This window comes from Oncorhynchus masou, chromosome 23 (assembly GCF_036934945.1).
Source record: "Oncorhynchus masou masou isolate Uvic2021 chromosome 23, UVic_Omas_1.1, whole genome shotgun sequence".
NCBI classification, from domain to species: domain Eukaryota; kingdom Metazoa; phylum Chordata; class Actinopteri; order Salmoniformes; family Salmonidae; genus Oncorhynchus; species Oncorhynchus masou.
Window position 1 is genome coordinate 17,365,719 of NC_088234.1, and position 22,192 is coordinate 17,387,910.

General features: G+C 40.7%; 1 protein-coding gene across 4 annotated transcripts in view; it reads right to left on the reverse strand.

Moving 5' to 3' along the window:
• Positions 1-22,186, reverse strand: part of LOC135510467 (uncharacterized) — a 23,335-nt gene extending 1,149 nt beyond the window's left edge. The window contains exons 1-8 of one of the 4 annotated variants that reach the window (XM_064931425.1): positions 22,041-22,186; positions 19,028-19,177; positions 18,899-18,946; positions 17,634-18,785; positions 14,198-16,656; positions 13,649-13,882; positions 13,310-13,367; positions 1-881 (exon numbers count right to left, since the gene is read on the reverse strand). The exon at positions 1-881 is cut by the window's left edge and continues 1,149 nt beyond it. In XM_064931425.1, the coding sequence (XP_064787497.1) occupies positions 16,376-16,656; positions 17,634-18,785; positions 18,899-18,946; positions 19,028-19,067 (1,521 nt within the window). In that variant the 5' untranslated portion in view covers positions 19,068-19,177; positions 22,041-22,186 and the 3' untranslated portion in view covers positions 1-881; positions 13,310-13,367; positions 13,649-13,882; positions 14,198-16,375. Of the gene's footprint in view, positions 882-13,309; positions 13,368-13,648; positions 16,657-17,633; positions 18,786-18,898; positions 18,947-19,027; positions 19,178-20,687; positions 20,799-22,040 lie in introns of all 4 variants that reach the window. The other 3 variants (XM_064931424.1, XM_064931423.1, XM_064931426.1) reach the window with 3 other exon arrangements.
• Positions 22,187-22,192: the final 6 nt, after the last annotated feature.

Genomic DNA, 22,192 nt, shown 5'->3' on the forward strand with positions numbered 1-22,192 from the left:
GAGCCTTGTCTGGCAACGAAACAGTTCATTCAGCCTCATTTACTGCCTTTTTAAAAAACATAGCTGATATGGCTCTTGCTTAAACAAATGTGGTTTCTACTGACAATTGAGATGTACAAGTAGGGTATAAGGGAGTGATGAGCGAATAAGAGGCAATCCGTAATTTCGATTAAGACATTAATGAGCCAGCTACAGTAGGACCGACATTGTCAATATGACTATTTGTTTAGCACGTTTGAAATGTATAGAGACAGAATTCAGAACATGGACCGTTCTTACAGTATACTTCCTGTACACCAAGTCAGAAATGTAGGATAAATAATGGGGGCATATAGGCAGACAACGAAAGCTCTTACAATATTCGATGATTACATTTCTCTAAAACAGGCTATAGGCTACATGTGCACCACCAAGTCAGAACAGAAGGCAAAGTTAAGAAGGAAAAATATACCAAATTATTAGGGTGAGCCACATGGGCTACTAGCAGCTTAATACACCACATACTGTCACACCCTGACCTTAGTATTCTTTTTTATTTTTTTATTTTTTATTTTACCCCTTTTTCGTAGTGTCCAATTGTTGTAGTAGCTACTATCTTGTCTCATTGCTACAACTCCCGTACGGGCTCGGGAGAGACGAAGGTTGAAAGTCATGCGTCCTCCGATACACAAGCCAACCTGGCCACACTGCTTCTTAACACAGCACCATCCAACCCGGAAGCCAGCTGCACCAATGTGTCAAAGGAAACACCGTGCAACCTTCTTCAGCGCGCACTGCGCCTGGCCCGCCACAGGAGTCGCTGGTGTGCAATGAGACAAGGACATCCCTACCCTAGATTCCATTTGATAGAAGACAATGGCAGCCGGGTTCTTTATATCATTCTGTGGAGAGAGAACACATTGGGAGTTAGTCAGGCAAGGAAAATGGCAACCTTTAGATATAACTCCCGAGGGCTTTCACAAGTGATGCAGAACCTGCATGGTTTGGAGACTGCCAATCTGCCATTTCTTGCAGTTTAATATTATTGTTTTAGAACTGCTTATATTTCAAGCTTATATACGTCATGTTATTTGTAACTTTAGCCATTCTTACATTTCTTACCTCACCTGGTCAGTTTTTGACATAAAGGGGAAGTTCAGTATTTTAAAACCTTAATTGGTTTCTCACCCTCAACTATGGGCAAGGAGAAACTCTAGTCCTTGGTCCAGTTCTTTAGAAAAGCCCCTACAAACTTCAGCCAAGTTCAGCCACTGCTATCTAAAATAAATCAATGGGAGTGATAGGTGAATACTAATCGCCGCATGAAATCAAATATCATGTCAAACCATATAATATACACTACCGGTCAAAAGTTTTAGAACACCTACTCATTCAAGGGTTTTTCTGTTAAAAAAAACAACTATTTCCTACATTGTAGAATAATAGTAAAGACATCAAAACTATGAAATAACACATATGGAATAATGTAGTAACCAAAAAAGTGTGAAACAAATCAAAATATATTTTATATTTGAGATTCTTCAAATAGCCACCCTTTGCCTTGATGACAGCTTTGCACACTCTTGGCATTCTCTCAATTAGCTTCATGAGGTTGTCACCTGGAATGCATTTCAATTAACAGGTGTGTCTTAAAAGTACATTTGTGGAATTTCTTTCCTTCTTAATGCATTTGAGCCAATCACTTGTGTTGTGACAAGGTAAGTGGGTATACAGAAGATAGCCCTATTTGGTAAAAGACCAAGTCCATATTATGGCAAGAACAGCTCAAATAAGGAAAGAGAAACAACAGTCCATCATTACTTTAAGACATAAAGCTCAGATAACAAGAAAAATGTCAAGAACTCTGAAAGTTTCTTCAAGTGCAGTCGCAAAAACCGTCAAGTGCTATGATGAAACTGGCTCTCAAGAGAACCGCCACAGGAATACAAGATCCAGAGTTACCCCTGCTGCAGAGGATAAGTTCATTAGAGTTACCAGCCTCAGAAATTGCAGCCCAAGTAAATGCTTCACAGAATTCAAGTAACAGACACATCTCAACATCAACTGTTCAGAGGAGACTGTGTGAATCAGGCTTCATGGTCAAATTGCGGCAAAGAAACCACTACTAAAGGACACCGATAATAAGAAGAGACTTGCTTGGGCCAGGAAACACGAGCAATTGGACCGCTGGAAATCTGTCCTTTCTTCTGGAGTCCAAATTTTAGATTTTTGGTTCCACCCACCGTGTCTTTGTGAGACGCGGTGTGGGTGAATGGATGATCTCTGCATGTGTATTTCCCACCGTAAAGCATGGAGGAGGAGGTGTTATGGTGTGGGGGTGCTTTGCTGGTGACACGGTCTGTGACTTATTTAGATTTCAAGGCACTCTTAACCAGCATGGCTACCATTGCATTCTGCAGTGATAATGCATCCCATCTGGTTTGCGCTTAGTGGGGACAATAATTTATCAACAGGAAAATAACCCAACATTCCTCCAGGTTGCGTAAGGGCTATTTTACCATGAAGGAAAGTGATGGAGTGATGCATCAGATGACCTGGCCTCCACAATCCCCCGACCTCAACCAAATTGAGATGGTTTGGGATGAGTCGGGCTATAGAGTAAAGGAAAAGTAGCCAACAAATGCTCAGTATATGTGTGAACTCTTTCAATACTGTTGGCAAAGCATTCCAGGTGAAGCTGGTTGAGAGAATTCCAAGAGTGTGCAAAGCTGTCAAAGGAAAAGAGTGGCTATTTGAAGAATCTCAAATATAAAATATATTTTATAATATAATATATTTTATGGGTACTATGATTCCATATGTGTTAGTTCATAGTTTGAATGTCTTCACTGTTATTCTACAATGTAGAAAATAGTAAAAATAAAGAAAAACCCTTGAATTAGTTGGTGTTCTAAAACTTTTGACCAGTAGTGTAGTTGATTTGAGTTGATGTCTTTTAAAAATGGTACACTCTGCCTTTTTATGAACAATGTTAGATGATTTTTCCAAATTGTTCCAATAGTATTTTAAACTAACTGAAAGTAGACTATGGTAAGCTTTAGTTTAAGTTCTATAATTATTTAAATAATTATGTTCAATAATTATATTATATGCATATTGTCTATGGGTAACATCCTTAAACACTTTTGGTTTGGTTCTTTTCTCTTAACATGATTTGTTTTGTTATTAACTAAGCTTGTTTCTCTTAATATGATATAGTTTTGTTATTAACTAAGCTTGTAAATGAACCAAGAAGAGTGAAAAGACTCCTCGGTCATTACAGCATCGGTTCTCCAAAAGACAGTTATATATAATGTGTTGTACTTAATTATGTGGTGATCAACAGGCACTCACCAGACAGTGAAGCCATCTTCTCATGAAGATAAGTGTCCTCTACTTTAACAGAACATGAACATTAAAACTTCATGAGGTTTTTTAAAGCAATGGTTTTATATCCGGTATTCTATAGTCATCTGTTCAATTCATTCAGCTGTGCCAAAAGCTTTGTTTTTACTTGGTGCTGTTATGCTTCCTTGGTCCTGATCTTTTAGACATTCTGAATTAGACCACATTTTCAGATCTGTGTTTACACACGCTATTAAAGTGTCTCTTACCCACCCACTGTGTCTGCATTGTGACCAGATATCCTTGTTGTCACTCCCTGTATGCAAATTATTTGACAGATATTCTTTTAAAATTCTTTTAAGACACATATTGATGTCATAAGCCAATGGTGCCACCTGTCAATGCTTTTATAGTTGCGGGATAATGATGATTTAAATGTTTTCACTGTCCAGATCTGTCTGCTGGCAGGTAGCCTACCGGTGAGAGCGTTTGAATGCAAGTTCGAATCCCGAGCCAACTAGGTGAAAATTCTGTCAATCTGCCCTTGAGCAAGTCATTTAACCCTAATTGTTCCAGGGTCGATGTCAATAATGGCACATCCCTGGCTGTGACCCAACTCTCTGAGGGTGTTTCAGGGGGAGTGGGTTATGCAAAAAACACATTTCCATTTCACACCACACACTCGTACATTTTACACAATTGTACATGTGTCAAACAGGACAAATATAAGTATCTATTCACACTAGTCACACTTGTGAGATACTCATACAGGATGTGTGAAGTTCTGATCCTAATCATCTCAAAAGGTGCCTTTTTGATCAACTACACTAGTCTACAAATGTGGGCACAATCAGGACAAGGGTCACATCTTAGCACCATGTATAAACAGAGCTCAAATGTTTTCTCTATGAGGAAGGAAGGGTGTGGTTGTTGTTGAGCCTTTTGAAACTGTGTTGTCTGCATGTGCCTTTCTCTACTGTTGCCTGCTATCACTCCTCTTCACCGATTTGAGACAACTGGTAAGGTGTAAGCAGCTCCATCTAGTTTCCGCCTCATTGTTTTTACATCTCCAGTCCTATCAGATCTGTGAAGGGAGAAAATGAGAGCAGAGGGGAGGGAACATCTTCTAGTAATAGAACACAGCCATTTTTGTTTTAGATTTTTGTTTTAGGTTCAGTCTCTCACAGTTGAAGTGAGGCGTTTTGTCCAACGTCATTTCCGGTCACAACTTGCAGACTTGTTTTCGAGTTGCTGTGTGTTTTGTTGCCAACCTATTTTGCCACCTGACAACTTTACGGTTTTTACTTTTTAATTACCGTTTATATTTTTGTTTTTTTTCCTCAACTTTTTCACTCCGGACGCTTTATCTGGACACGATTCGTCAGGACCTCCAACAGCCGAAGCTAAGTAGTAACATTAACATGATGCCTTCTAAGTGCAGTCGCTGTACTCGCCTTACGGCGAGGATAGCTGTGCTACAAGCCCAGCTTCAGACGCAATCGTTAGGCAAGGGTCATTTCAGTGTAGGAAAGGATGAAACAGCGTCTGTGCCACCAGCAAGTACAGATAGTAGTATAAATCCCCTGGCACAGTCCTCGCAGCCGGACAACTTTCTCACGGTTTCTGGAAGGAAATGCTGTAGGAACGCTCAACCGGTGTCGCTCATTCAGCAGACAGAAACTTTCAACCGGTTTTCCCCATTAAGCAGCGGGTCGGAGTCAGAGGCCGAGTCTTCTCTGGTCTCTACTCCTCTCGTTACGGGGTCTGATACGCCGAAGCTTCCCACCATTAGCTCTGACAAATTGAAAACTCTAGTCAATGGCGACTCCATTACCCGCAGTAATAGACTTAAAACGAATCATCCAGCGATCATACACTGTTTACCGGGGGCAGGGCTACCGACGTTAAGGCTAATCTGAAGATGGTGCTGGCTAAAGCTAAAACTGGCGAGTGTAGAGAGTATAGAGATATTGTTATCCACGTCGGCACCAACGATGTTAGGATGAAACAGTCAGAGATCACCAAGTGCAACATAGCTTCTGCGTGTAAATCAGCTAGAAAGATGTGTCGGCATCGAGTAATTGTCTCTGGCCCCCTCCCAGTTAGGGGGAGTGATGAGCTCTACAGCAGAGTCTCACAACTCAATCGCTGGTGTAAAACTGTTTTCTGCCCCTCCCAAAATATAGAATTTGTAGATAATTGGCCCTCTTTCTGGGACTCACCCACAAACAGGACCAAGCCTGACCTGTTGAGGAGTGACGGACTCAATCCTAGCTGTAGGGGTGCTCTCATCTTATCTACCAACATAGACAGGGCTCTAACTCCTCTAGCTTCACAATGAAATAGGGTGCAGGCCAGGCAGCAGGCTGTTAGCCAGCCTGCCAGCATAGTGGAGTCTGCCACTAGCACAGTCAGTGTAGTCAGCTCAGCTATCACCATTGAGACTGTGTCTGTGCCTCGACCTAGGTTGGGCAAAACTAAACATGGCGGTGTTCGCCTTAGCAATCTCACTCGGATAAAGACCACCTCCATTCCTGTCATTATTGAAAGAGATCATGATACCTCACATCTCAAAATAGGGCTACTTAATGTTAGATCCCTTACTTCAAAGGCAATTATAGTCAATGAACTAATCACTGATCATAATCTTGATGTCATTGGCCTGACTGAAACTTGGCTTAAGCCTGATGAATTTACTGTGTTAAATGAGGCCTCACCTCCTGGCTACACTAGTGACCATATCCCCCGTGCATCCCGCAAAGGCGGAGGTGTTGCTAACATTTACGATAGCAAATTTAAATTTACAAAAAAATAAAATGACGTTTTCGTCTTTTGAGCTTCTAGTCATGAAATCTATGCAGCCTACTCAATCACTTTTTATAGCCTCCTGGGCCATATACAGCGTTTCTCACTGAGTTCCCTGAATTCCTATCGGACCTTGTAGTCATAGCAGATAATATTCCAATCTTTGGTGACTTTAATATTCACATGGAAAAGTCCACAGACCCACTCCAAAAGGCTTTCGGAGCCATCATCGACTCAGTGGGTTTTGTCCAACATGTCTCTGGACCCACTCACTGTCACACGCTGGATCTAGTTTTGTCCCATGGAATAAATGTTGTGGATCTTAATGTTTTTCCTCATAATCCTGGACTATCGGACCACCATTTTATTACGTTTGCAATTGCAACAAATAATCTGCTCAGACCCCAACCAAGGAACATCAAAAGTCGTGCTATAAATTCACAGACAACACAAAGATTCCTTGATGTCCTTCCAGATTCCTTCTGTCTACCCAAGGACGCCAGAGGACAAAAATCAGTTAACCACCTAACTGAGGAACTCAATTTAACCTTGCGCAATACCCTAGATGCAGTTGCACCCCTAAAAACGAAAAACATTTCTCATAAGAAACTAGCTCCCTGGTACACAGAAAATACCCAAGCTCTGAAGCAAGCTTCCAGAAAATTGGAACGGAAATGGCGCCACACCAAACTGGAAGTCTTCCGACTAGCTTGGAAAGACAGTACCGTGCAGTACCGAAGAGCCCTTACTGCTGCTCGATCATCCTATTTTTCTAACTTAATTGAGGAAAATAAGAACAATCCGAAATTCCTTTTTGACACTGTCGCAAAGCTAACTAAAAAGCAGCATTCCCCAAGAGAGGATGACTTTCACTTTAGCAACTTCTTTGAGGAAGAGATTATGATTATTAGAAAGCAAATTACGGACTCCTCTTTAAATCTGCGTATTCCTTCAAAGCTCAGTTGTCCTGAGTCTGCACAACTCTGCCAGGACCTAGGATCAAGAGAGATGCTCAAGTGTTTTAGTACTATATCTCTTGACACAATGATGAAAATAATCATGGCCTCTAAACCTTCAAGCTGCATACTGGACCCTATTCCAACTAAACTACTGAAAGAGCTGCTTCCTGTGCTTGGCCCTCCTATGCTGAACATAATAAATGGCTCTCTATGCACCGGATGTGTATCAAACTCACTAAAAGTGGCAGTAATAAAGCCTCTCTTGAAAAAGCCAAACCTTGACCCAGAAAATATAAAAAACTATCAGCCTATATCGAATCTTCCATTCCTCTCAAAAATTTTAGAGAAGGCTGTTGTGCAGCAACTCACTGCCTTCCTGAAGACAAACAATGTATACGAAATGCTTCAGTCTGGTTTTAGACCCCATCATAGCACTGAGACGGCACTTGTGAAGGTGGTAAATGACATTTTAATGGCATCGGACTGAGGCTCTGCATCTGTCCTCGTGCTCCTAGGCCTTAGTGCTGCTTTTGATACCATCGATCACCACATTCTTTTGGAGAGATTGAAAACCCAAATTGGTCTACACGGACAAGTTCTGGCCTGGTATAGATCTTATCTGTCGGAAAGATATCAGTTTGTCTCTGTGAATGGTTTGTCCTCTGACAAATCAACTGTAAATTGCGGTGTTCCTCAAGGTTCCGTTTTAGGACCACTATTGTTTTCACTATATATTTTACCTCTTGGGGATGTTATTCGAAAACATAATGTTAACTTTCACTGCTATGCGGATGACACACAGCTGTACATTTCAATGAAACATGGTGAAGCCCCAAAATTGCCCTTGCTAGAAGCATGTGTTTCAGACATAAGGAAGTGGATGGCTGCAAACTTTCTACTTTTAAACTCGTACAAAACAGAGATGCTTGTTCTAGGTCCCAAGAAACAAAGAGATATTCTGTTGAATATGACAATTAATCTTAATGGTTGTACAGTCAAATAAAACTGTCAAGGACCTCGGCATTACTCTGGACCCTGATCTCTCTTTTGAAGAACATATCAAGGCCATTTCAAGGACAGCTATTTTCCATCTACGTAACAATGCAAAAATCAGAAACTTTCTGTCCAAAAATGATGCAGAAAAATTAATCCATGCTTTTGTCACTTCTAGGTTAGACTACTGCAATGCTCTACTTCCCGGCTACCCGGATAAAGCACTAAATAAACTTCAGATAGTGCTAAATACGGCTGCTAGAATCCTGACTAGAACCATTTTTTTATCATATTACTCCAGTGCTAGCCTCTCTACACTGGCTTCCTGACAAAGCAAGGGCTGATTTCAAGGTTTTACTGCTAACCTACAAAGCATTACATGGGCTTGCTCCTACCTATCTCTCTGATTTGGTCCTGCCGTACATACCTACACGTACGCTACGGTCACAAGACGCAGGCCTCCTAATTGTCCCTAGAATTTCTAAGCAAACAGCTGGAGGCAGGGCTTTCTCCTATAGAGCTCCATTTTTATGGAACGGTCTGCCTACCCATGTCAGAGACGCAAACTCGGTCTCAACCTTTAAGTCTTTACTGAAGACTCATCTCTTCAGTGGGTCATATGATTGAGTGTAGTCTGGCCCAGGAGCGGGAAGGTGAATGGAAAGGCTCTGGAGCAACGAACCGCCCTTGCTGTCTCTGCCTGGCCGGTTCCCCTCTTTCCACTGGGATTCTCTGCCTCTAACCATATTACAGGGGCTGAGTCACTGGCTTACTGGGGCTCTCTCCTGCCGTCCCTGGAAGGGGTGCGTCACCTGAGTGGGTTGATTCACTGATGTGGTCATCCTGTCTGGGTTGGCGCCCCCCCCCCCTTGGGTTGTGCCGTGGCGGAGATCTTTGTGGGCTATACTCAGCCTTGTCTCAGGATGGTAAGTTGGTGGTTGAAGATATCCCTCTAGTGGTGTGGGGGCTGTGCTTTGGCAAAGTGGGTGGGGTTATATCCTTCCTGTTTGGCCCTGTCCGGGGGTGACCTCGGATGGGGCCACAGTGTCTCCTGACCCCTCCTGTCTCAGCCTCCAGTACTTATGCTGCAGTAGGTTATGTGTCGGGGGGCTAGGGTCAGTTTGTTATATCTGGAGTACTTCTCCTGTCCTATTCGGTGTCCTGTGTGAATCTAAGTGTGCCGGGACAGGACAGAAGAGGACTGGCCACCCCACATATGCTCTCTCTAATTCTCTCTTTCTTTCTCTCTCTTGGAGGACCTGAGTCCTAGGACCGTTCCCCAGGACTACCTGACATGATGACTCCTTGCTGTCCCCAGTCCACCTGACCGTGCTGCTGCTCCAGTTTCAACTGTTCTGCCTTATTATTATTCGACCATGCTGGTCATTTATGAACATTTGAACATCTTGGCCATGTTCTGTTATAATCTCCACCCGGCACAGCCAGAAGAGGACTGGCCACCCCACATAGCCTGGTTCCTCTCTAGGTTTCTTCCTAGGTTATGGCCTTTCTAGGGAGTTTTTCCTAGCCACCGTGCTTCTACACCTGCATTGCTTGCTGTTTGGGGTTTTAGGCTGGGTTTCTGTACAGCACTTTGAGATATCAGCTGATGTACGAAGGGCTATATAAATACATTTTGATTTGATTTGAGCCATCTTCTATATCGTCCTCTCTGTAGTTCCCCGTAATCACATGACTTCTCATATCCTCCCAGACACATATTGTGGTTTGTATCATCATGAACTTAGAAACAGTTGCTAGAGTGTGTAAAACATCTTTGCTTTCACTCCCCTTCCCTTCATAAAACTGCACGTTGCTCCAACACCATCATTAAGTTTGCTGACAACACAAGTGGTAGGCCCCATCACCGACAACATTGAGACAGCCTATAGGGAGGAGGTCAAAGACCTGGCCGTGTGGTGCCAGGACAACAACCTCTCCCTCAATGTGAGCAAGACAAAGGAGCTGATCGTGGACTACAGGAAAAGGCGGGACGAACAGGCCCCCATTAAAATCAATGGGGCTGACGTGGAGTGGTTCGAGAGTTTCAAGTTCCTTGGTGTCCACATCACCAACAATCTATCATGGTCAGAACACACCAAGACAGTTGTGAAGAGGGCATGACAAAACCTTTTCCCCCTCAGGAGTCTGAAAAGATTTGGCATGGGTCCCCAGATCCTCAAAAAGTTATACAGCTGCACCATCGAGAGCATTTTGACTGGTTGCATCACCGCCTGGTATGGAAACTGCTCGGCATCTGACCATAAGGCACAACAGAGGGTAGTGAGTATAGCCCAGTACATCACTGGGGCCAAGCTTCCTGCCATCAGAGGAAAGCCCATAAAATTGTTAGACTCCAGTCACCCAAGACATAGACTGTTTTTTCTTCTACTGCACATCAAGCGGTCCTGGAGCGCCAAGTCTAGGACCAAAAGGCTCCTTAACAGCTTCTACCCCCAAGCCATAAGACCGCTGAACAATTTATCAAATGGCCAACAGACTATTACATGGACCCCACCCCCTACCCCCTCCATTTGTTTTGTACACTGCTGCTACTCGCTGTTTGTTCTCCATGCATAGTCCCTTCACCACTACCTACATGTATATATTACCTATAACCTGTACCCCTGCACATTGACTCAGTACCGGTTCCCCCTGTGTATAGCCTCGTCATTGTTATGCTATTGTTACTTTTTATTATTTTTTACTTTTAGTATATTTGGAAAATCTTTTCTTAACTCTTCTTGAACTCCATTGTTGGTTAATGGCTTGTAAGTAAGCATTTCACTGTAAGGTCTACACCTGTTGTATTCGGCGCATGTGACAACTAACGTTTGATTTGATTTATTGTAATATTTTATCACCCACTCGGAATGACTGCTGTGGTGAAGGACTTCACAAGCAAGACTACCTAAACCATCTAAATTGGAACAACCATCTCAGGAATGGGTATAATAAGTACAACCCCTTACAGATTGGATTTATTTAGAAAAATGTCAGTTGTTTATCTTTGTATAGTATAAGCACAATGAATCAATCAATGTGCATTGGTTGTAAAACTGACTGGAAAAAGCTGACTATCCTGTTTAATCTTACATTCTAAATGCCTGTGTTTAAAACTTCTTGAAACTCCCCAACCCGGATCCGGGTTTGTGACTAAAGCCTCAGGCTCATTAGCATAACGCAACGTTAACGATTTCTGAAAATCGCAAATAAAATTAAAATAATGCGTTTGCTCTCAAGCTTAGCCTTTTCTTAACAACACTGTCATCTCAGATTTTCAAAATATGCTTTTGAACCATAGAAATTGACTAATTTGTGTAAGAGTATGCAAAGCTAGCATAGCATTTTGTGTAGCATGTAGCACGCAACATTTTCACAAAATCCAGATAACCAAATAAATAAAATCATTTACCTTTGAAGAGCTTCTGATGTTTTCAATGAGGAGAGTCTCAGTCACATACCAAATGCGCAGTGTTTCCTGAAAGCGTCTGTGTGTAGGAGAAATCGTTCCGTTTTCTACATTGCGTCTGGCTACCGAAACGAACCGAAATGCAGTCACCTACAACGTGAAACTTTTTCCGGATTAACTACATAATATCGACCGAAACATGGCAAACGTTGTTTGGAATCAATCCTCAAGGTGTTTTTTCACATATCTCTTCATTGACATGCAGTTCGTGGAAGCTTGCTTTCCTCTCTGTGTCCCATGGAAAAATACTGGCAGGTGACTTTTGCGCACCAATTTCGGCGCAGGACACCGGGCAGACACGTGGTAAATGTGGTCTGTTATGGTCAATCTTCCAATGATCTGCCCACAAATACGTCACAATGCTGCAGACACCTTGGGGAAACGACAGAAAGGGCAGGCTCGTTCCTCTTGCGTTCACAGCCATATAAGGAGATAATGAAAAACAGAGCCTCAAAAATCCTTGTCATTTCCTGGATGCCCTCTCATCTTGGTTTTGCCTGAAGCTCACGTTTTAGGGCACGCACAGAGAAGATCTTTGTATTTCTGGACACGTCAGAGTGTTTTCTTTCGAACGGTAGCAATTATATGCATAGTCGAGCATCTTTTTGTGACAAAATATCTTGTTTAAAACGGGAACGTTTTTCATCCAAAAATGAAATTGCGCCCCCAGAGCATCAAAAGGTTATTAAGATGAGAACACTTATTGGCAAATCTAAATGCTTAAGTTTTAAACACTGTTGTTTAGGTTATAAACATGTCACATGTTTCATGGTTTCACCTAGTATACTGCATACACTCAGTGTACAAAACATTAAGAACACCTTCCTAATTTTGATTTTGCACCCCTTTTGCCCTCAGAACAGTCTCAATTCGTCGGGGCATAGACTTGAAATGGTTTTGAAAGTGCTACACAGGGATGCTGGCCCATGTTGACTCCAATACTTCCCACAGTTATCAAGTTGGCTGGATACCCTTTGGGTGTTGGACCATTCTTGATACACATGGTGAACTGTTATGCGTGAAAAACCCAGCAGCGTTGCAGTTCTTGACCAAAACCGGCGCGCCTGGCCCCTACTACCATACCACTATCATACCCCGTTCAAAGGGACTTAAAAATTGTCTCTCACTCTCTGAATGGCACACATACTGTACACAATCCATCTATGAATGTTTTCAATGCTTAAACGTCCTTCTTTAACCTGTTTCCTCCCCTTCATCTACATTGAGTATGGTTACATGCACACAATATTGAGATAATTGTGAATAGTCTGATTAATATAATAGTTTGTTTACATGCTTTGCAAGAAAAATGACTTCCCTAACAATCTTGTTTACATGGACACATCTGAAATCAGGCTACCTGACGGCAATCTGATAAATGGAGAAAATCGGCAATCAATTTAATGATACCTGTTAGCAAAGGTGTCAGCTAGATATGACGTGCAGGAGCTTGCAGGGATTTGTAGTTTTGCATGTCTACTTTGATGCTAAATAGCATTTTCAAATCTGAGAGTAAATAAATCAATAAGTCATCTTGTCCGAGAGAGACATGGTTATCAAAACATCACGCCAAGGTAGGCCTACACAGCCCTTATTTTAAGTGTTTCTAAAATCACTTTGGGAAAAATCTATAGTGGAAAAACGATTGTAACCATTTCCCTGTTTGACCGCTAGGTTTTATGGATATTATAACACCTCCACTGTGTGGCTCCATACTGTACCTAAGAGCCAATCCCTTTGATGCGAGCTCACCCACCTTAAGCACATGGCAGTCTTCCTGAAGCCCTCATTCACTCTCTGATACTCTGTGTAGTCTGGTACAAATCCAAAATAGATTCATTAGTTGTCAATAGACACTTCCAGACGTATAAAAATAAAGAGGATGTGTGAAGAAATGCTTTCATTTTGTATCGGCAGAATGCTCAAAGACAAAATGTTTATGTTTCCCATTGCCAAAGTAACATTGTAAGTACTGTAAGACATTTGTTTGGACAATAATAATCTAATGGCTAAAGGTGTGTGTGGGAAGTGATAAAGCACTTTTAGAGAAGAAGATTGAGCAGAGGTCAGAGATTTAAATAATTTAGCTCCTCACCGACAAGGTTCTCCGGGTGTTTCAGCTTGATGATGTGTTTCGAACCCTGAGCAGTGGTAGTCGCCTCCATCCTCTTCACAACCACGGCTCACCAGCCTCTCTGTTCATCCAATCTGTCAATGGTCTCCTTGGGAGACTCTCCTTGTCTCCCCACCTTCCCAGGATGCACCATGCCACGTGGGCGTACACCTCTTCCAGCTCCCTCTCCCTCAGCAGTGACCCCTGGAGGCACCCCTGGACAAGGTCAAATTGAGCGGTTCAAGATTATACTGAAAACGCAGTCATTTAAGATATACAGTATGTCAAATTATATTTGAATTTACTTCTACCCGATGCCTTTTATGATGGATTTTGATTGGGTTCTCATAATGCTGAGAGGAACATGATGTTTGTACTGGTTAGTTAGTGTTTTTTCTCTCTCTCTCACACACACACACACACACACACACACACACACACACACACACACACACACACACACACACACACACACACACACACACACATACACACATACACATACACATACAATTAAATTGAACTCCTTACCGTCTTTATCCCTGAAGCGACATTATACATGTTGTCTCCCACCTTTTCCACAATCCCCTCCACCAGAGTTGATCCTTATCTGAAAATGCCTCTTGATCTTCTCCATGTCTTTGTCAGAGTTAATTTTCCTCATCTCTCCTCAATCCACTGTGGCAACCCTGGCACCATTGTATTGTATCATTCATTGTCTCTGAACAGTTGCTTGAGTCATCCATAACATTTTTACTTGTTTTCTTTTTTTCTTTTTTGTCTAATTTTCTTTTTTGTCTCTGGCCTGTTATTCCCGAACACTTATACACAAACAGTGTCACATCTTTGTTGTCACGACTCTGACCGAAGGACACTCCCCTTCCCGTTCGGGTGGCTCTCGGCGGTCGTCGTCGCCGGCCTACTAGCTGCCACTGACTATTTCCTCCCCCTCCTTATGTGTTTATTGAGTGCACCTGTTTTGAGTTAGGTATTTAGTAGTAAGGCTTTATTAGTCAGCCGGCCCGCCTGGTTCCTTGTGTGGGATTAATTATTGTGACAGTCTGTTTGGTGTACTTGTGTGCACGTCTATGGGTTTCGTGTTTTCCCATTTTGTGGGGTTTTTCTGGACAGTTTAAGTCCCCCTGTTTGGGACATTTGTTTGTTCATTTTCGCCCTGTGTTTTCGTGGGGTTGGCTTAAGTTCGCCGTTTCTCTGCGCATTGAAATAGCACTCCCCTGAACTCTCTGCTTCCTGCGCCTGACTCCTCACCCACTACACTCAGACCGTTACATTTGTGTTTAGAAAACTATCAAAGGGCCAATATAATACAATATCAAAATTTAATATGGAAAAGGAAACTGATATTGCTTATAGTTACAATATTAACAAGAAAAGGGTTCATTTACTTATATGACTATACACAAATCTAACCGAAAAGATGACAAAGATCCATGACATTGACTGTTGCCAATAATGAACTGAGTGAAGTGAGTAGCACATACACTACAAAGTATGTGTACATCCCTTCAAATGAGTGGATTTGGCTGTTTCAGCCACACCTGTTGCTGACAAGTGTATAAAATTGAGCACACCACCATGCAATCTCCATAGACAAACGTTGGCAGTAGAATGGCCTGTACTGAAGAGCTCAGTGACTTTCAACGTGGCACCGACATAGGATGACACATTTCCAAGAAGTCAGTTCATCAAATTTCTGGTCTGCTAGAGGTCAACTGTAAGTGCTGTTATTGTAAAGTGGAAATGTTTAGGAGCAACAACAGCTCAGTCGCAAAGTGGTAGCCCACACAACCTCACAGAACTGGATCGCCAACTGTTGAAGCACGTAGTGTGTAAAAAACATCTGTCCTCAGTTGCAATACTCACTACGAGTTCAAAACTGCCTCTGGAAGCAACGTCAGCACAAGAACTGTTCGTCAGGAGCTTAATGAAATGGGTTTCCATGGCAGAGCAGCCACACACAAGCCTAAAATCACCATGTGCAATGCCAAGCGTCAGCTGGAGTGGTGTAAAGCTCGTCGACATTGGACTCTGGAGCAGTGGAAATTAGTTCTCTGAAGTGATGAATCATGCTTCATCTGGCAGTCTGACAGCCAAATCTGAGTTTGATGGATGCCAGGAGAACGCTACCTGCCCGAATGCATAGTGCCAACTGTAAAGTTTGGTGGAGGAGTAGTAATTGTCTAGAGCTGTTTTTCATGGTTCAGGCTAGGCCCCTTAGTTCCAGTGAAGGGAAATCTTAACACCACAGCTTACAATGACATTCTAGACAATCCTGTGCTTCCAACATCGTGGTAACAGTTTGGGGAAGGCCCTTTCCTGTTTCAGCAGGACAATGCCCCCGTACACAAAGCGAGGTCCATACAGAAATGGTTTGTTGAGATTGGTGTGGAAGAACTTGACTGAACTGCGCAGAGCCTTGACCTCAACTTCAACACTTTTGGGATGAATTGCAACGCCGACTGTGAGCCAGGCCTAATCACCCAACATTAGTGCCCATCCTCACTAATGGTCTCGTGGCTGAATGGAAGCAAGTCCCTGCAGCAATGTTCCAAAATCTAGTGGCAAGCCTTCCCAGAAGAGTAGAGGCTGTTAAAGCAGCAAAGGGGGGACCAACTCCATATTAATGGCCATGATTTTGTAATGAGATGTTCAACGAGCATGTAGTGTATTTAATTAATTATATTTAAATCACCATGCTTCTCCTATTGCTGATAGGAAGGGCTCCAGCATGTCTTGCACAGCTGGGTCATTGCGTGGTATCTTCTTCATGAGGTCTCGTGTTTTTGTGATTGATTCATTAAATCCAAAGGCTTTTATCATCATATCTGTTACATCCAGTTGTTTTGAATGTTCCAGTTTTCCGCTGGGGATTTCAGTCAACAAGTGCTTCAGTTTTTTGAATTCATCTTCAAGGAGTTCACACAAGATGTTGTGAAGTGTGTTCTGCCACTTCCCCTTTTTGGTGATTCCTAACATGATAGAAATATAGGATTATAATTTTGAACTCTATATTATGTTTTTGTTTGACCAAAATAACAGCATCAAATACTTTTTGGGTATAACTAGGCCTCCTGTACAATAACTGTATTGTATTATTTGATGTAATCTTCTCAAAAAATACAGTGGTGTAAAGTACTTAGGTAAAAAAAATGTAAAGTACTAGTTAACTCGTTTTTAGGGTATTTGTATTATACTTTACTATTTATATTTTCGACAACTTTTACTTTTACTTCACTACATTCCCAATGAAAATAATGTACTTTTTACTCCATACATTTTCCCTGACACCCAAATGCTTAGCAGGACAGGACAATGGTACAATTCACACACATCAAGAGAACATCCTGGTCATCTCTACTGCCTCTTATCTGACAGACTCAGTAAACACATATGCTTTGTTTATAAATGATGTCTGAGTGTTGGAGCATGCCCCTGGCTATCCGTAATAAAAGAAATTTAAAAAATCGTGCCATCTGATTTGTTTAATATAAGGAATGTGAAATGATTTTTTTTACTTTTGATACTTAATTAAGTATATTTAAAACCAAATACTTTTAGACTTTTACTCAAGTAGTATTTTACTGGGTGACTCACTTTTACTTGAGTCATTTTCTATTAAGGTATGTTTACTGTTACTCAAGAATGACAATTTCCACCACTGGAAAAATACAACATAACGGTAAAGCACAATATGTTTATTACTCCTATTATGACACTAACCTACATGTTTCCACACTAGCCTCTAGCAATTTCAACTTCTAAACTTCTTCCACAGGCGTAAAAGTACTGTTGGACAGCTGAAGCAAGTACAAACTATTCTTGTTTTTAACAATACCAAATTACCCAAGATTTTAGTTGTGGGTTAAGTAAACATTTATGAATGGAGCTATTAAAATTGAGCAAGCTCCATTCCTCAGCATCATAGCAAACCAATAAGCATACTTACTATGAGTGGACATTTCCTCAGTTGCTGTCAACTTGTCTTGTGTTTGCTTCAACGTTTCTTGTGTGTGCTTCAACTCTTCTTTTGTTTGCTTCGACTCTTTTGTTTGCTTCAACTCTTCTTTTGTTTGCTTCAACTCTTCTTTTGTTTGCTTCAACTCTTCTTTTGTTTGCCTCAACTCTTCTTTTGTTCGCTTTGACTCTTCTTTTGTTTGCTTCGACTCTTCTTTTGTTTGCTTTAACTCTTCTTTTGTTTGCTTCAACTCTTCTTTTGTTTGCTTCAACTCTTCTTTTGTTTGCTTCAACTCTTCTTTTGTTTCTTTGTCCTCTTCTGTCTGTTTCTTTACTTTGGGACTTAACTGATCAATTTGAGCCTGTAATTCTTGTATTTCTTCAGTCTTCTGTTTAATGATCTTCTCCAGTTTTTCTATCTTAATCTCAATGGATTCACGTTTTTTCTTATTCTTCTTATAGCTTGGCAGATGTGATTTAAGTTGGTTGTACTTCTTTTCAAGGTTTTTTTTCAGAGATGTCTTTTTCTTCAGTTTATTCTCTGTGGCAATATCTTCCATGTTGAAATTCTCATTTTTGTTCTCAGCTATATTTACCTCTAAATTGTAGATCAGCTCCCTACTCTGAACCTTCCATGAATTTATGTCGGAAAGACAAAAATACCTTCCTTCACATTTCTCTATCAACCAGTCAAGTTTAAGTTTAGTAATGTATTCGTCAATAGGCATATTTTCTTTCATCAATCCTTTCTCATTTGTGAACAGCACTATTATATTTTCCCATACATTTTCAGTGAACATTTCTTCAAACATGCTTTTTCCTTCTTCATTTGTGAAAATAGCTAGAGAGTCTGTACAACCGATTTTAATAACCAAGAGGAGAGCGTTGGGTCCATCTGTAAATGACGACTGGACAGATTTTAGAATCTGCTGTTTTGTCTCCGTACTTAATTTCCCAGACCAACCTGGAGTGCGGATCACAGTAATTTTATGATTGCCTGAGTTGGACTCTTTCTTCACAGCTTGTTTGCTCCATGATGTCCAGTAACTGAATTCCTTTTTGTTCAGGATGATGTTTCCTGCTTTATTCTTTCCAGCACCATGGTAGCCAATAATCACAAAATCCAGTTTTTCAAAAAGGACAACTGTTGGTGACAGGGTAATGACAAACCAAAAATAGTGTTAGATTCTATTTTATTGTGTTTTTTTCTAAAGAGATTAAGAATTTCATGATTTAAACAATATAACAAGTTCATACCATCCTCTTTTGACTCATCCTTTTCAACCAATGGAATATTATCAGAAGCTATGGCGAGGACAGAGTATGGTTAAGTATATTTAAAAAAATGAATGAACATGTTGGTGGCAACTAAGTAAAGAAACCTACCACTTGACCCGGATCCCATTTTAAGCCACTGCGATGCCATGTAGGACTCCCATTGCTTTCAAAAGCACTGTGTTCACTATTTGCTGCAGTGTCTACCGGTATTTGAATCCATCACAATGCCATCCTGTTCTTCTCCATGTTATGTTAATCCTGGGAGAGAATATAAATAATAATTGACAGTTAGTCAAGAAAGCTTTAGAATTATAGTTGTTTATCTCCTTGGTGTCTTTATATGTGATACAGCACCTACCCACTGGGCACAGACGTCAGTTCACCTTATAGTTTTGAATTACATTTGGTTGAGTTGTCAACTAGCCGTTGATGACTTGCAAATCTAATCAGTTTTCCATGTTGATTCAATGTCACCACATAGAAATTTGGGGAATTAAATGTGTAAACAACGTTGATTCAACCAGCTATTGCCCACTGATATTTTCATCACAGCAGTTAAATGTTGTTGCATAATCATTGTCTCTTACATTACCTTGCCTAGTAAGTCCAAGGGTGTGGTTTGGTTTTATAGTTCAGTTGATAAGAAACTGCATGATGACTGTGTACAACACAAACATACATGTACAACTGAGGATATAGTATTTTCTAGTTTTGTTTTGAATTGTCTGTTAAGATCAAATCAAATATTGTATGAAATATATATTTTTACATCTACATTCATGAAGTACTGAAGATAAAAAATGAGTTAAATATTTATAAAGACTAAAAATGTCAAGGTTTACATTCAAGAAGGATACCAGGTTTTGTCTGAGCATGTAACGGCTTCAGTTGATGAGAGCACATGGCTAATGGAGTTTGTTTGAGCTGAAGTGAGACCTTTAAGAAAATGGACAAATCACTTCCTCTGCCCTTTTCATTTCCTGGTTTGGGTTTGGATGTTTGTCTGATATCAAATAGCGTATTTTTTAGAATAAAAAGAGACAATTATATTTATGAACCAAAGGAATTGAACGGAATTGTGTTGAAACGGAATTGTCAAAAAAGATATACATTTTGAAATACAAGTATGTTGCTGTTTGCCTCTGCTTCACTCTGCCTGCCCACCCCAGACCTAGAACCTGACATTTTAACAACATTTGACAATTGAATAATTGTAGGCCTAGTGTTCTGAAGCAACCTCCCAAAAAATACGTAGTTTCCAGACGATGCAGTTAGGTTCATTTTAGATTCTGAATGAAAGGTGAATGTCACGTTTGTCGTACAAAGGAGACCAAGGTGCAGCATGTTATGTGTACATTCTATTTTATTAACGAATGAACACTGAACAAACTAACAAACCGAACCATGAATCTATATGGATAGTGCAGACAGGCAACTACACATAGACAAGATCCCACAAACACCAAAGGGAAATGGCTATCTAAATATGATCCCCAATCATAGACAACGATAAACAGCTGCCTCTGATTGGGAACCATATCAGGCCACCATAAACATACAAATCACCTAGACTTACAAAACCCTAGACATACAAAAACCCTAGAAATTTTTGATTTTCGATTTTTGATTTTCTGTATTTCCCCTGATTGTCTACTATGCGATTAAAATGTGGATCAAACAGGGGGGAAAGCATTATCAGAGTTTGAGCTAGACAGACATCCAACGTTATGGTTCATTAAAACCACCTACTGTACTGTAGCAGCCCCACCTCAAGTCTGAAGCCGGTTTGCAGGAATGCCCACATGCAGGAAACACCCCGAGTTGCAGGCCGCAATTACACCATTCTCGTTCCATCAGGTAGGCTACTCAACAAATGGCTCTGAAGAGTAAGTTGTAAATTACTTTTAAATAAATAGTCATGACCGCGATTGAGTCTGGGTCATAAACCGAACATCCATATCAATAAAAGAAAGTCATATTCATCAACAGTCGAAGCCTCTTGGACCTAGAATTGGCGCTCCGGTACTGCTTGCCATGCAGTAGCAGAAAGAACAGTTTATGACTAAAGTCACAACATAATACTGCAAGAAAACACAACAAAGACATACATTTTTGGCCTAATTCGCATTCTTCTGAAAACCTAACCCTAGGATATAGTTTCATTTTTCAGAGAGACAATTGCACATATTTTTATGCCAAAGACACACCAGAATTTCTTTGGAACTTTTTCACTTTGAAAATGTAGAGAAGGTAGTGTAAATCTGTAGGGAAAGAAATCCAACTTAATCTCTTTTTCGATTTAATTTGAAGGCAGCAAAATATGATGACAATGCAAGGGGCGTGTAGACTTACTAGGCATTGTAAAGTTTTCCAGTTTATTTGAGCTCAACCATACCAAATGATTGTCAAATATCAGATTATCGCTCTTCCATTTAGGAAATCTGTTTTGTCCTTTCTGTATTTCACCATAATAACGATGCTTCTCAAAACCCTCTGCACACCATGTATGGTTTGTGTTATGAAAACAGCAACAGTAGCTTGAAGCTGTAAAGGTTTATGCTTTTATCATAAAACTGAACTTTGCACTTTTACAAATCACTTGATTGCTTGATCTGCATTTGCATGAATATATCATTGTTTTATAACTAGAAGTGTTGCAATGAATAGCTAAAGATTCTAGAATACTGTAGTTTAAATCTGATTAAGTTTATATTTTGGCTAGCTTTTAAATTGTTGTTTCATACATTGGGGACACGATACAACAGATTGAAAATCAGTTGCTCTACCTGTCGTTTTATGGTGTCCTTGGCTTCCTAGATAAAAAGTGGCAGTAGAACACACACACACGATGATGCGCATACACTCACTCGCTCACTCATGCACTCACACATTAACTTTTTGTTTAGATGTTGTGTTTCCTGTGTTTCTTTTTAACTAATGTAAAGCATCTTTGGGTTTTTGAAGAGCGCTATATAAATCCCATGTAGAAGTAGTAGTAGTTTATAAAGTCTAAAATGCCGCCGCCATCTTGTTGTTACAGTGGAAAAATATTTTAACTGACAGAGGTATCCTATGCTTTTGGATTGAACATAGAAGGATACCACAATCAACAGGCACTCACCATAGAAGGTCACCTTAAGTCTTCTTCTCATAATTGCAAGAATCCATTGTGATCAAAATAATGGACAACTATTCTTAACTTAAATCACAGAGTTACTCAAAAGTTGCCGACGGGGCACACTATGCTTAGACCTAAATCTCGTATCCCCTTCC